This window comes from Stegostoma tigrinum, chromosome 14, assembly GCF_030684315.1.
Source record: "Stegostoma tigrinum isolate sSteTig4 chromosome 14, sSteTig4.hap1, whole genome shotgun sequence".
Classification (NCBI taxonomy): Eukaryota; Metazoa; Chordata; class Chondrichthyes; order Orectolobiformes; family Stegostomatidae; genus Stegostoma; species Stegostoma tigrinum.
In genome coordinates this window covers 10,549,988-10,564,954 of record NC_081367.1, presented here as the reverse complement: position 1 = coordinate 10,564,954, position 14,967 = coordinate 10,549,988, and the positions used below count along the sequence as shown (strand labels likewise).

The 14,967-nt window shown below is 43.6% G+C and overlaps 1 protein-coding gene across 1 annotated transcript in view; it reads left to right on the top strand.

Moving 5' to 3' along the window:
- The window catches only part of LOC125457706 (serotransferrin-like), a 95,695-nt gene that overhangs the window by 22,865 nt on the left and 57,863 nt on the right, over positions 1–14,967 (top strand). Inside the window, exons 9-10 of the mRNA XM_059650996.1 lie at positions 6,780–6,910; positions 9,294–9,396. Of these exons, the coding sequence (XP_059506979.1) occupies positions 6,780–6,910; positions 9,294–9,396 (234 nt within the window). The remainder of the gene's footprint in view (positions 1–6,779; positions 6,911–9,293; positions 9,397–14,967) is intronic.

The window sequence follows — 14,967 nt, the reverse complement described above, 5'->3', positions numbered from 1 at the left end:
AATTTCATGTCAGGATTTTGTGTGTGACATTTTTGAACCTTTCTGCTGAGCACCACTGGTTAGCATTCTAACTCTATTGGAGATTTTTTCATGCTCATTCAGAGGAACCAACATCAAATATTAGCCTCAAGTGATCCTTGACTGTAATTAATTTCTGTGGGGACAATTAATAGCTTTTTGATTAATTCATCCAGTGCAAAATTGTTTTCGGGTTCCATCCACAATGCTGATGCAAAATTGTGATCTTTAATGGTTATTTTTGTTCCTTTGTCCCAGTGACATTAAGATGGATAAACCACACAATAAATATTGGTTCTTCAATCTTGTTTTCAATTCTTTTTAAACCGACCAAGAGTTTAAATGAATGTGTGGTTATATGAGATAATTTAAAGTAGTATCGATGAATGGCAAAATTAAGTGCATTTTCATTCACCATGATTAGACTCTTTTACTGACTTCCACTTGCTTCTGAGCTTCAATGACTTTCCCAAAAGGAACTTTTGCTTTTCAGATAACAAAGTGTGGGGCTGGATGAACACAGCAGGCCAAGCAGCATCTCAGGAGCACAAAAGCTGACGTTTTGGGACTAGACCCTTGAAGGCCTAGAGCCGAAGATGCTGCTTGGCCTGCTGTGTTCATCCAGCCCCACACTTCGTTATCTTGGATTCTCCAGCATCTGCAGTTCCCATTATCTCTTTTGCTTTTATGAGTCATAGTCATAGAGCCATCAAGCCATACAGCATGGAAACAACCCCTTCAGCCCAACTTGTCCACAGCAACTAATTTCCCAAACTAAACTAGTATAGCTGCCTGCATTTGGCCCATATCCTCCAAACCTTTCCCATTTATATATTTACCCAAATGTCTTTTGAATATTGTAACTGTACCTGCATCTACCTTTTCCCCTAGCAGTTCATTCCACACATGAAATTTTACGCACGTTTAAAAACATTGCCCCTCATGTTCTTTTAAATCTTTCTCCTCTCGCCTTAAAAATATGCTCCCGAGCTTTATACTCCCCACCTTAGGGAAAAGACCTTTCCTATTCATCTTATCTAAGCCTGTCATGATTTTATATACCTCTATAAGGCGATCCCTCAATCTCCTACACTCCAGTGAAACGAGTCCCAGGCTACTTTTATAACTCAAACCTTCCATTCCCAGCAACATTCTGGTAAATCTTTTCTGAACCTGCTCCAGTTTAGTAATAACCTTCCTATAACAGGGCGTCCAGAACAGTTCACTGTACTCCAGAAGAAGCCTCACCAACATCCTGTACAACCTCAACGTGACATCTAAACTCCGACACTCAAAAATCTAGAGTAATGAGGGCAAGCATGCTAAATGCCTTCTTACCTACTCTGTCTGCCTATGATGCAAATTTCAAAGAATTATGAACCTCTCGGCCTCTCTGTCTACAACACTATGCAGAGCCCTACCATTAATTGTATAAGTCCTGCCTTTGTTTATTTTACCAAAATGCAATATCTCATATTTATCCAAATTAAACTCCATCTGTCACTCCTAAGTCCATTGATCCACTTGATCAAGATCTCTTCATAATCTTACATAACCTTCTTCACTGGCCATCATACTTCCACATACTTACTAACCTTGCCTCCTATATTCTCATTCTAATCATTTATATAAATGACAAACAACATTTTATTCTAATTGTTGAAAGTTTTGGAGTCCGGTTGTTTTCTACTGATATCTTTTCTGCCACTTCTTTATACTGAAAATAAAAGCTGAAGATACCTTTTTGGATGGGGGAAACAGAACTGGATTTTTAAAACTGTCTTTAATAATCCTTGTATACACTTAACAGAGATCTGTCTTCAGTTTATAGTCATATTGTGTTCTTTAATATAATAAAATGTGATGCTGGATGAACACAGCAGGCCAAGCAGCATCTCAGGAGCACAAAAGCTGACGTTTCGGGCCTAGACCCTTCATCAGAGAGGGGGATGGGGAGAGGGAACTGGAATAAATAGGGAGAGAGGGGGAGGCGGACCAAAGATGGAGAGTAAAGAAGATAGGTGGAGAGGAGAGTATAGGTGGGGAGGTAGGGAGGGGATAGGTCAGTCCAGGGAAGACGGACAGGTCAAGGAGGTGGGATGAGGTTAGTAGGTAGCTGGGGGTGCGGCTTGGGGTGGGAGGAAGGGATGGGTGAGAGGAAGAACCGGTTAGGGAGGCAGAGACAGGTTGGACTGGTTTTGGGATGCAGTGGGTGGGGGGGAAGAGCTGGGCTGGTTGTGTGGTGCAGTGGGGGGAGGGGACGAACTGGGCTGGTTTAGGGATGCAGTTGGGGAAGGGGAGATTTTGAAACTGGTGAAGTCCACATTGATACCATTAGGCTGCAGGGTTCCCAGGCGGAATATGAGTTGCTGTTCCTGCAACCTTCGGGTGGCATCATTGTGGCAGTGCAGGAGGCCCATGATGGACATGTCATCTAGAGAATGGGAGGGGGAGTGGAAATGGTTTGCGACTGGGAGGTGCAGTTGTTTGTTGCGAACTGAGCGGAGGTGTTTTGCAAAGCGGTCTCCAAGCCTCCGCTTGGTTTCCCCAATGTAGAGGAAGCCACACCGGGTACAGTGGATGCATTATACCACATTGGCAGATGTGCAGGTGAACCTCTGCTTAATGTGGAATGTCATCTTGGGGCCTGGGATAGGGGTGAGGGAGGAGGTGTGGGGGCAAGTGTAGCATTTCCTGCGGTTGCAGGGGAAGGTGCTGGGTGTGGTGGGGTTGGTGGGCAGTGTGGAGCGAACAAGGGAGTCACGGAGAGAGTGGTCTCTCCGGAAAGCAGACAGGGGTGGGGATGGAAAAATGTCTTGGGTGGTAGGGTCGGATTGTAAATTGCGGAAGTGTCGGAGGATGATGCGTTGTATCCGGAGGTTGGTAGGGTGGTGTGTGAGAACGAGGGGGATCCTCTTTGGGCGGTTGTGGCGGGGGCGGGGTGTGAGGGATGTGTTGCGGGAAATACGGGAGACGTGGTCAAGGGCGTTCTCGATCACTGTGGGGGGAAAGTTGCGGTCCTTGAAGAACTTGGACATCTGGGATGTGCGGGAGTGGAATGTCTTATCGTGGGAGCAGATGCGGCGGAGGCGGAGGGATTGGGAATAGGGGATGGAATTTTTGCAGGAGGGTGGGTGGGAGGAGGTGTATTCTAGGTTGCTGTGGGAGTCGGTGGGCTTGAAATGGACATCAGTTACAAGCTGGTTGCCTGAGATGGAGACTGAGAGGTCCAGGAAGGTGAGGGATGTGCTGGAGATGGCCCAGGTGAACTGAAGGTTGGGATGGAAGGTGTTGGTGAAGTGGATGAACTGTTCGAGCTCCTCTGGGGAGCAAGAGGCGGCGCCGATACAGTCATCAATGTACCGGAGGAAGAGGTGGGGTTTGGGGTTTGGGGCCTGTGTAGGTGCGGAAGAGGGACTGTTCCACGTAACCTACAAAGAGGCAGGCATAGCTGGGGCCCATGCGGGTACCCATGGCCACCCCCTTAGTCTGTAGGAAGTGGGAGGAGTCAAAAGAGAAGTTGTTGAGTGTGAGGACGAGTTCAGCTAGGCGGATGAGAGTGTCGGTGGAGGGGGACCGGTCGGCCCTGCGGGATAGGAAGAAGCGGAGGGCCTTGAGGCCATCTGCATGCGGAATGCAGGTGTATAGGGACTGGACGTCCATGGTGAATATGCGGTGTTGGGGGCCAGGGAATTGGAAGTCCTGGAGGAGGTGGAGGGCGTGGGTGGTGTCACGGACGTAGGTGGGGAGTTCCTGGACCAAAGGGGAGAAAATGGAGTCCAGATAGGTGGAGATGAGTTCGGTGGGGCAGGAGCAGTCTGAGACGATGGGTCGACCAGGGCAGGCAGGTTTGTGGATTTGGGAAGGAGATAGAAATGGGCCGTGTGGCGTTGGGGAACAATGAGGTTGGAGGCTGTGTGTGGGAGGTCTCCTGAGGTGATGAGGTCGTGAATGGTGTTGGAGATGATGGTTTGGTGCTCGGGTGTGGGGTCATGATCGAGGGGGCGGTAGGAGGTGGTGTGGGAGAGTTGGCATCTGGCCTCGGCGATGTAGAGGTCAGTGCGCCATACTACCACTGCGCCACCCTTGTCTGCGGGTTTGATGGTGAGGTTGGGGTTGGAGCGGAGGGAGCGGAGGGCTGCCCGTTCTGCAGGGGAGAGGTTGGAGTGGGTGAGAGGGGTGGAGAGGTTGAGGCGGTTAATGTCTCGACGGCAGTTGGAAATGAAGAGGTCGAGGGAGGGTAGGAGGCCTGGGGGTGGTGTCCAGGAGGAGGACTTGTGTTGGAAGCGGGTGAAGGGGTCAGTGGTGGGAGGGTTAGGTTCCCGGTTGAAGAAGTAGGCATGGAGGCGAAGACGGCAGAAAAACTGCTCTATGTCCAACCGTGACTGGTATTCGTTGATGTGTGGTTGTAGGGGGACAAAGGTGAGCCCCTTACTAAGGACTGCCCGTTCGTCCTCAGTTAGTGGGAAGTCTGGGGGGATGGTGAAGATGTGGCAGGGCTCAGTGTGGCTGTCTTCTCTGGGGTTGCTGGCTGTGGAGGTTGTGGGTGGAGCGATGAGGTTGTCGGCCGTGGGTGGGGTTCCGTCGGCCGTGGGCGGGGTTCTGTTGGCCCTGGGCGGGGTTCCGTCGGTCGTGGGCGGGGTTCCGTCGGCTGGGTTGTGGGTGGAGCGATTGTGTTCTTTAAGTTGTTCCCCTTCCCTAAGTGAGATGATTGGGACAATACCATTTCTTCATTCAAATTCCGATCTCAAGCTTCACCAATGCAGGGCGAGATGGCAATATCGTGTTTGAATATAAGAAGCTGAAAAGAAGGATGGACAGTATTATCTTGTCTGAAATAGATTGCATAGAAATAAATCCTGTCCTATTCTAGTTGTTATCCTGCAATCTTTCCCCTGTATATAAAACAAACACAAAGTTGTGTATTAGCTTGTAAATATTGCACACAAGTATATATACTTGCATGCAAACTGCTCCACACTGTGGGTTGTTTGTAACACCATTGTACCATCTCTGGTTAGTTCTGAACACACAAATGGCGCAAATTCTTGACAATTAGGATCTGGATTTTCATCCTCAAGACAGGCATCTCAAGTAAGGGCATTTCCCAATATCGCAGCCTGACTGCTGAAAGGTAGCCTATTCACACAGATCTTCCATCTTCCAGAGTTTGGTCAGACTGGGCATAGTCACCACCTTCTGAAAAGGCCCAATGAGGCAGTTGGATGTTGAGGCAGGAAAGTTAGAAGGCCTCCCTCTGTCTGCTAGCTCTCAACCAGGTTGTTAGGTCTCCTGGATCTCACCACTCAACCCTCCTCACCACCCTTAACTCCAAAGCCCACATGCATCCTCCAAATCCCCCCATGCCAATGCATTCTGTAATGCTGTCATTATCCTATATGCCCCCTTAATGGCCCCATCCATTTCTGATGCCCTTTCTAAAGCACGCCACCCAGAATTTGGTGTCAGTGCTCTTGTTGAGGCCAGAACAATGTTCAACAAAACCTTCTTACTCCATGTCCATTGGGAGGGCCTAATCTGTTTTAGTATCTGCTGTCAAACTGTCTTGCTACCTCCAAGGACTTATGCACATGTACACCAAAGTTTCTCAGATCCTGCATTCCCTTCAATGATCTGCCCTTCACTTTATATTAACTCTTTGTGCTCTTCCTACCAAAATGAATCACTTTACATTTCTCCGCATTGAACTTTGTCTGCCGTGTAACCATCCCTTCCACAAACTTGTGTATGTCCTTAACAAAGTTCCATACTACTCTTACGCTTCACATTGTTTCCACATTTTGTATCATCTGCAAACTATGAAATTGTACCCCACAAGCCAAGGTCTAGAATTGTTTTTGTAGCAGGAAGATCAGTGACTGACCATCCCCTAGACTGGGGAGCAACACTAGACATCTTTCTAGGATTGAAAAACATCCAATAACTACTTCTCTTTACTTCCTGCCACTCAGCCAATTCTGTATGCAGGTTTTTAATGTCTCTTTTACTCCTGGATCTGTAACATTGCCCATAAACCTGTTGTATGATAGAATATTAAGCACCTTTTGCAAGTCCATGTACACCATATCAAGAGCAGTGCACTCAACAGCTCACAAGACCACCTCTTCAAAATACTGCATCATGTTAGTTAAACATAGCTTTCCCTTAAGAAATCCATGCTGCATTTGAGGAAATCCATGTTGGAATCCATGCTGGATTTCTTCAGTTAGCTCATATTTGTCCATTTGCCTATTAATTTTGACCTTAAGTATTGTTTCAAGAATTTCTCCACCTAGGAAAATAAACTGACTGGCTTTTTGAACAGGGGTATAATATTTGTGATTCACCAAGTTCTGGTACCACCCCTGAGTCTCAGGAAGACTGAAAAATTATGACCATGTCTCTGCAGTTTCCGCCCTCCCTCGCCTCAGTATCCTTGGATGCATTTCCTTCGGTGCTCATGACTTATCTACTTTAAGTGGAGACAGCATATCTAACTTTTCAGGTGTATGAATTAGCTCAAGACTAAAGAGGAGCAATAGTTGACTTGAAACGTTCGCTCTGTACTTCTCTTTCCACTGATGCTGCAAGATTGTTGGACAACAATAGCTCCTAATCCTTCAATGCATAATGCCTGAACTTGAGAGTTTGAGAATTTGTGCTGTATGTCGCTATAAGAACTTACAGATTGAAAGGATGACTAGTCCACAAATTACAGTGACAGGACACTAACAAACAATTCAAAACATTTTGTGTTGCAGAGATCAGTACCTTGAGTACGAAGATACGTTGGTGTGCAATTGGGGACCTTGAAAGGAATAAGTGTGACAGGTGGACAGCAGTAAACTGTGTCTCAGGCAACGACGCTGAGGACTGCATCAAACAGATTATGGTAAATGACAACAGTGTTTCACAAAATAACAAAGTGTGGAGCTGGATGAACACAGCAGGCCTAGCAGCATCTCAGGAGCACGAAAGCTGATGTTTCAGGCCTAGATCCTTCATCAGAGAGCAAAACCTTTTCTCACCTTCATCAAGTTAAGGTTAACAATGGAACATGATACCAATTTCTTTTGCCCTAGTTCAAATTCAACATGGAATTGCTGCAGTGTAAAGATTCCTTGCCACAGTTCCACTACTCCCATGCCAGAAACTGCTTAGATACAGAGTACTGTATATTCCTTCAATGCTGAGGAACTGGTGCAGGAACAAAAAACATAACTAAAATTTTTGTCAGAATTGATAGATTATAGTTAGTGGGAAAGAAGCCCTTTCTCTACAAAGGATGACACTGAGAAGTGGCCTGGTACAACTTTATAAAATAATGAAAGACTTTGAAAGGGGTAACATAGAAAAGATGTTTCACCTTGAGTAAGACCAGAGCAAGGAGTCTTGGATTTATTAGTGGTTATCTGAAATTTTAGAAGGAATTCACAGAAAGAAAACATATTTACCCAGAGAATATGCTACAAGCCTGTGGAACAAACACCTTTCTGAACCATTAGGGATGGAATTCCAGGATTTTGATCCAGCAACAGTGAACGATTGGTGATATATTTTCACATCAGGATAGTGAGTGGCTTGGAGGTGGCCTTGAAGGTGATGGTGTTCCCATATATCGGTTGTCTTTGTCCTTCTCAATGGAAGTGGCCGTGAGTTTGGAAGGTGCTGTCAGAGGATCTTTCGTGCATCTTGTAGACACTGTTGCACACTGCTGCTACGAAGTGTCAGTGGTGGAGGGAGTGGATGCTTGTGGATGTGGTGCCAATCAAGTATGTGGAAGGTTATGGACACTACTTGTAATCTAGGTCACCACATATAGAGGAAGTGCCACGAGCAGTTCAGAAAGGTGTTTGTGCCACAGGCTTGCAGCATGAAAGTTGAGAGGGGACCACCAGGCAGTCCAAGAGAACCAGGTAGTTTTTGCAGGACTGCCCTGAAGTCCTGCTCAATAAAGAGCTTTCTGCTTCAGATAATGACAAGGATATTGGCTCCTCAGAGGAATGCAGTCAGAACTCTGTTTATGGCACCATGGCTAACTCAGATGTACAGAAGGGAGTAAGGAGAAAAGAAGATCAATATTGATGGGGTGATTTGTTAATCAGGGAGCAGATAGGCATTTCTGCGAGCTGTAGATATGACTCCAGATTGCTGTGTTACCTCCTTGGTGTCTCTGTCAAGGATGTTATGGACTAGCTCCAACAGAATGTTTTAGGGGATGGTGATTGGCCAGAAGTTGTGATCCATATCTATATCATCAACTTTGCTAGGAAGGACGATAAGTTCTCCGAAGCAGATGTCAAGAAGCTAGTAAAGAGTTTGAAAAGCATGAGTTCTAAAGTAGTGATCTCAGGATTACTTACATTCCCATTTGCTAGTGAGGATATACATGGATAGAGAATTGATATAGGAGGGATGGTATCATAATTCAGAGGCATTGGTTCTGTATCTGGGTCAGGTGGAACTTGTAAGGGGACATTTTATGGTGCCACAGGGATGGTTTACATGCGAATGGCAGGAAGATGGGAATCTGAAAGAGATATCAGATTCAAGGGAATCAGAACTGATAAAAGGAGAGATACTTCAGATGACAATCTATCTCACATCCATGGCCTCTCAGCTCCTTCCTGAGCTCTTGCAGGCCTGGATGATTTGGCCCATCATTTATGCATAACTGTTTTATAGATCAATCTCTCATATGACACTGTATCCAAAGCCTTGCTGAAAGATGTGTTAAAAGAACAGCTTTTCTTTTCTTTTTGTCAAATCTGTGGAGAGAGACTAGAGTTAATGTTTTGAGTTTATCAAGGTCTTCTTCAGAGCAGTTAACTGCTTCCTCACTCCTTCAATATTGACACCTCTCCTATTTTGCTTCCTCATTCCCTAGAAGGCTGACATCAAATTCAATTATGGTATGCTCACTGTTTCCCAGATAGACTTTGTTTTAAAACTGGTCCAATAATTTTGATACAGGCAGCTTGTAAAAGTTGTCGCAGCTTCTGTGCAGCCTTCAAATAGTTTCAATTTCTGATAACTAAGCTGAAGCAAGAGACATCTAGGCAGATCTGGGCAAATCATTATTTAACTACATCTACAACGTTAACACAGGAGAAATTGGTATAACTTTTGATGAGTGCCCACAAAAGATTGCTTTGTGTACCAGTTACAAATATGAAGAGAAAGATAGGCTTATGCTCTGAGGTAAAAACAGGGATAAATTGAGTGTAAAAGAGAGCCAGAGTGACAAACACACTGTATAAATTCTCTGGTTGCAGTCTGGTGTTGCTGATGCAATAAGTCTTGATGGTGGGCAAGTGTACGTTGGAGGAAAATGTGGCCTCGTCCCAGTCATGGCAGAGTATTACGACAAAAGTAAGTGTTACGCAAAAGCTTTAAATTGCTATGTTCCTTGCATGAATCTTAGGCTTAATTAAAATATGAATTTCGGTGTGGAAATGATATGAGTAAATTGCTTCCCCATCCCAAACAATCCAGCCATTCTCATTCCATTTGGGAACTTCTTCATGAAAAATAATAGCTTATACCATGTGTGTTTGCTGAGTGAGATGGATCTCCTCTGATGTCATTGTCAATGTGACTATATTCAAAACATCTGGTTGGGTTTTACACATTCGAAGCAACTTATCCATCACATTTGTGTGTTTAAAGTTGTTAATTGAACTAGTGAAGCTCTGTAATGTCTGTGAATTATTGAATCCCACATCCCATTTACAGGACTATTATGATATAACTCAGAGTTTCAGGAGCATCACATTAAAAACAGACATAAAACCACAATTGATATTGTAGGATATACGCAAAAATTAGGAGGCTGCTAAAATATTACAGAAATTCTACCACATGACTTTCTCAAGCCATATGGCTTCAGTCAATTATTCATTGCTTGTGTGTATCATGTGATTGCAGGTGAAGCTCTGTGACCCTGACTAGGTGCATACAGTATTATCAGGATGAAGGATATTGACTTGATGTGTTTGTAGGTGTCTGGAGTTTGTGTTTCACTTTTGAGTGCACATGATGCAACTGAGCTGGGAAGGATTCATTTCAGGCACATAAGCTTGTACTTGCTGCAAATTATTACGTTGTGATTGCATTGTATTAAAATTATGCTTTTCTTTTCTCTCTGTAGAAAATCGTGACCCGTGCACATCAGCATCGAGCACAAAAATACGTAAGTGTTAAAATACATATTAGCCAAACAAATCTTCCTCAATTTGTGTAATTAACACGAACAAAATACTGCTGCATTGTTACCTTGGAACGAACACCTCATGGTGGCAATGTAGCAACATCACTATTCTACAGGACCAGAATGACTGTGCAATCAATTGCAACAATTTTGAAGAAATGTTTGTTTTGAAGAGGTTTTTCCCAGCAGCATAAAGGCTGTGAATGCAACTTAACCTTTCCTCACTCTTACAGATAGATTAGCTCCCCACTCTGTAATCGCCTACTCCCTCTTTTTGAACACAATGCTGTATGAATTAGAGGTACACCAAGGTCAGACAGTAAGAAGAAATGAATGGAAATAGTGGCCTCTAATTCTGCAATAACAGTTCAGCCAGTCCCTGAGTACTGTGCCAGAGAGTGAAACGAGATTACTTGACCAAGACTGGAATTGGAGTTTGATCCACAACCTTCTGGGTCAGAGGAAACTGATCCTGCAAGGAATTGGCTTTGATAGAATGATAAAACAAAGAAGCTCAAAGCAAGGAGAAAATCATCCAGCCCATTAGATCTCTGACAGCTCAATGCTGGAATAAACTACAACTGACATACTACTCTGCTGATTGTCCACTGTCCTGAATCATGCTCTGCTTTAAATATTGATTCATTTTTCCACTGGTAATATTACATTGTTTGTATTCACTCACAGCCTCTTACTATGCCTTGGCGGTTGTAAAGGATTCTAGCCTGAACTGGGGGACGCTGAAAGGGAAGAAGTCCTGTCACACAGCTGTTGGCCGAACTGCTGGCTGGAACGTTCCCATGGGTTTCTTGATTAACAGAAATATAATCAAAGCTTGTGATGTTTATAATTGTAAGTATGCTTTCATGTTTCTCTGCCCTTGTGAAATATTTAATTGTGCAAGGTAATACTTCAGTTAAATTGCATAAGGGTTAAACTGTCTTCTCTCCATGTCAATATCTGTCTCTTTCTCTTTGGTTTTCCACTTCCCCTACCTCTTTAATCTATCTGTTTTTCATCCTTTGCTCAATATGCATCTTGCATAGTTTCTTACCTAGTATTTGTTGCATTGAATGACCTGGGACACAGAATCTGTACTGTACTGTAGTACTGTAGAATTCTGTAGAAGATCAGTATAGTATCCTCCTACCTGGTTACAGCAGTTGAGAGAAACTTGTCAGCTAGGTTTTAGAGCAGAAAAAGATGAGATTGAAGGGAAAAGCAGCACATGAGTGATACAAAATCCATGAGACAAAAGTGTAAGAAGGCAGAGGACTTTTCATAAGGGGCTTTTGTAATGCTGACCTTGTCATTTGTACAGTAAAGATCTATTCTCAGTTTACAAGCTGGAGGTATTATGCTGCTGACCATCGAGAATGTGGGGTTTGTGAGGTTCTACAGATTCACACAGTATTGAGACTGCAGATCTGTTAATCTTTCTGCTTCCCTGCTGTCTTATTTGACACAGCAGGAGAAAAACTTTGGGCAAATTGAAACTGATTCAACCTGTCAGAACATTGGGGATGAAAGACTAGCAACTTGATTTGTGGAATAGAGGGCTTGTGGGATGTGCAGTGTAATCCAGGTAGTTGATAGAGACAATGGACTTGTAGCAAATATTATTTGACAGCCCACCCATGGAAACAGTGGCAGAGAAGCTGAGAAATGTAAAGTAAGAGTTGAAGATGGACCAAGAAAATGAGGATAGAACGGCTTTTGAAAGCAAAATTGTTAAAAAACAAATTTGAATTAGTGGCCACATTAGTGAATTACACCAATACAATCATTCAGATACTGCCAAGAAAGATTAGGAGGGAGAAAATCGGGGGACCTGAGTCTACAGACCTTGGGACTGAATGATATTAGTTGAAGGCATTTAGAATTAGAACTGAACAAATAGTTCACATAGATGTTTTATTCACTTTGTCTAGCACACACACTCTCTGCTACATATGTGTATGGGAGCCCCAGGATCAGAAAATGTACAATGAAATTTTCAATACACCTGACTGAGGAGGACTGTTCCAAATATCCCATGAAAAGGCAGGTGTCACTAAAATCTATTCTAAATAGGATCCTGATGGCAGCATCTTTTATTTGGTTTTATTAGTTAGACTGACTGTCCCAGCCCTCATTGAGCATGTTAACAAAGTTACTTTGATGAAAAAGTGAAACTCAGAATGGTCCCTTGCTTTCTGGGAAAGATAGCTAATAAGCTTAAACAATCTGGGTGAATTGCCTGGGGTAATCCAAGCACACATCCCTGCAATAAGGCTGAATTCAATTGCAACATAACAGGAAGTGAAGACTGATTAGTCTGGATTCCTCCACAAATTTCTGTTCCCACCCTGATGACCCCTTTTGCTGTGTAATCTCATACCTCACTTTGGGCCCTCACTCCCTCCTCAGCTGAGTACAGCTGGCCAATTTTAGACCACTGTCTGGATTCAGACTGCAACTGAGGCAGATTATAATATTCTTAGAAAAAGCATAATTTATACGTTTTCTTTTTTGAACAAAGCAACCTATTTCAGTTCAAGCTGTGCTCCTGGGGCGGATAAGACTGCTTATCCCAACCTGTGCTCCCTGTGTGTTGGTACTGGAAAGCCCCTGGATGCAGAAAGCAAATGCGTGGCTAACAACAATGAACGATACTTCAGCTACAGTGGAGCCTTCAGGTACAATATGAAATCCTAATCTGGTTTGAGCTGTACTGTGCAATATCAGTGAGAACATGTTACCTTGTTCGCTCGAAACTTTTCACTTTGTTGCTTAAATTATTCAATTTCTATAATCCAACAATTAAAGCAACTGCTTTTAGTTTTGATTTATTTACTCTTTCAGGAGCGCCCTTGTTTCTTGGCATCTCAATCTTTCCACCTGAACTCTCCTTATTCGGCCAGTTTCAATTCCTTTATACCTCACCATTTTATGCCCTATCCTACTCTTATGTGGTCATAAGTCTCACAACGCCAGATTATTGTCCAACAGGTTTATGTGAAATCACAAGCTTTCGGAGCGCTTCTCCGACACTGCTCACTTCACCTGACAAAGGAGCAGTGCTTCTAACCTTATCCACCCCAGTCCGACCCTGGAATCTCCACATCATTACTCTTGCATGCAAGAGTGCTGAACATTCATATTCAAAGAGGTAAACTTTGAGTTATTGCATTTTTTTTCCATTTTCCCACTTTTTTGTCGATCATCTTGGTCTTGACATTTGGCAGAATAAGCCCATAACTTCCTCCATTGTACATGCTCTTTGCATTTGTATGAATTTTAGCAGCAGGCTTCTTTAAGTACTAGCCCATTGACTTGACCTGTAAAGCTACCAGAAAACCAGCAAGGCTATCTGTGATAAGTTTTTGAAAAAAACTTTGCTTTTGGGGGTTGGAAGGAGCAGGACTCGGCAGTACAAGTCTGCACTTTTGTTCTCAAAAGCATTCTTTCTCAGCCCCAAGACCTGTGCATCATATATCCTCCTGAGCCTCTCTGCCATCAGATATCTTTTTCTTGGAACCAGCATTTAATCCATACTCTCCGTCCCAAGCCAACAAATTGGGCAGACATCTGATCTCTGATAGTTAAGTGACTGTTCCAGTTGGAAGTTCAGTGGCTGTCTTACATTAGTAGAGTTGATGGTGAGGAAGGCAAAATTTTAGTCAGACTTTCTACTTCTGATCTGTGGTCAGCACCTTTTGCTGAGTGTACGGGACTAAAGATAAGTTTCGATTCAACTGTGACTAATCAAATGGACAAATAGTCTTCTGATACTTGACACCTTAGCTTAAGTACATGGGCAACATGCCAGTAATCATGGATCAATAGTCAATGCTTTGCTGGCGAACAGAGAAAACTGGAGGAAATCGAATGTAACTATTTTTGTCATTGTGCTTTCTGAATTTAACTTATATCTTCTTCAGGTGCTTGACGGAAGTAGGTGACATTGCTTTCATCAAACATACCACCGTACCTGAGAACACTGATGGTATGTGTAACTTTCTCCATAAATTTGAATTGTGTTGGACTGAACTGTGAAAATCTGATGCTTTCAACTTCTGTAACTGCCGAGTGTTGCATCTGCTGATGACATGACGAGTAGAACTCCCTGAACACTTCATATAACTTGAAGTGGGCTTGCTTTGTTTTAGAACATGGGATTTGAAGGAGGTTGAGAGAATCTTTAGCCTTTGGGGCAGCAACACATCCCTGGAGCCAAGGTTCCTTGAAAGAGGCATATGTCTTTGTGAAAGCTGAAATGACAGAGATATTCTTACCTTGAGTCCAAAGCAAGCACATTTTGCCTTCAGCTTGACTGCTGATCTAAATGGAAGACCCATCTAGCAATGCATTTAGATTTGAAATACAGTCTGATGGTTTCATATGTGTTGGGGGTCTGTATAAAATAGTTAGATCTCCTTTTCTAAAGGAACGTTAAAGTACATCCATCTGATGTTGAAACTTCCTTGTATCATTATACATGCTTCACTCATCAATTGTAAATGCTTAAATCAGCAAGAAAAACTACCAGGGATAGGAACTGCAGATGCTGGAGAATCTGAGATAACTAGGTGTAGGGCTGGATGAACACAGCAGGCCAAGCAGCATCAGAGGAGCAGGGAGGCTGATGTTTCGTGCCTAGACCCTTCTTCATTTTCTAAAGAAGGGTCTAGGCCTGAAACGTCAGGTCTCCTGCTCTTACGATGCTGCTTGGCCTGTTGTGTTCATCCAGCTCTACA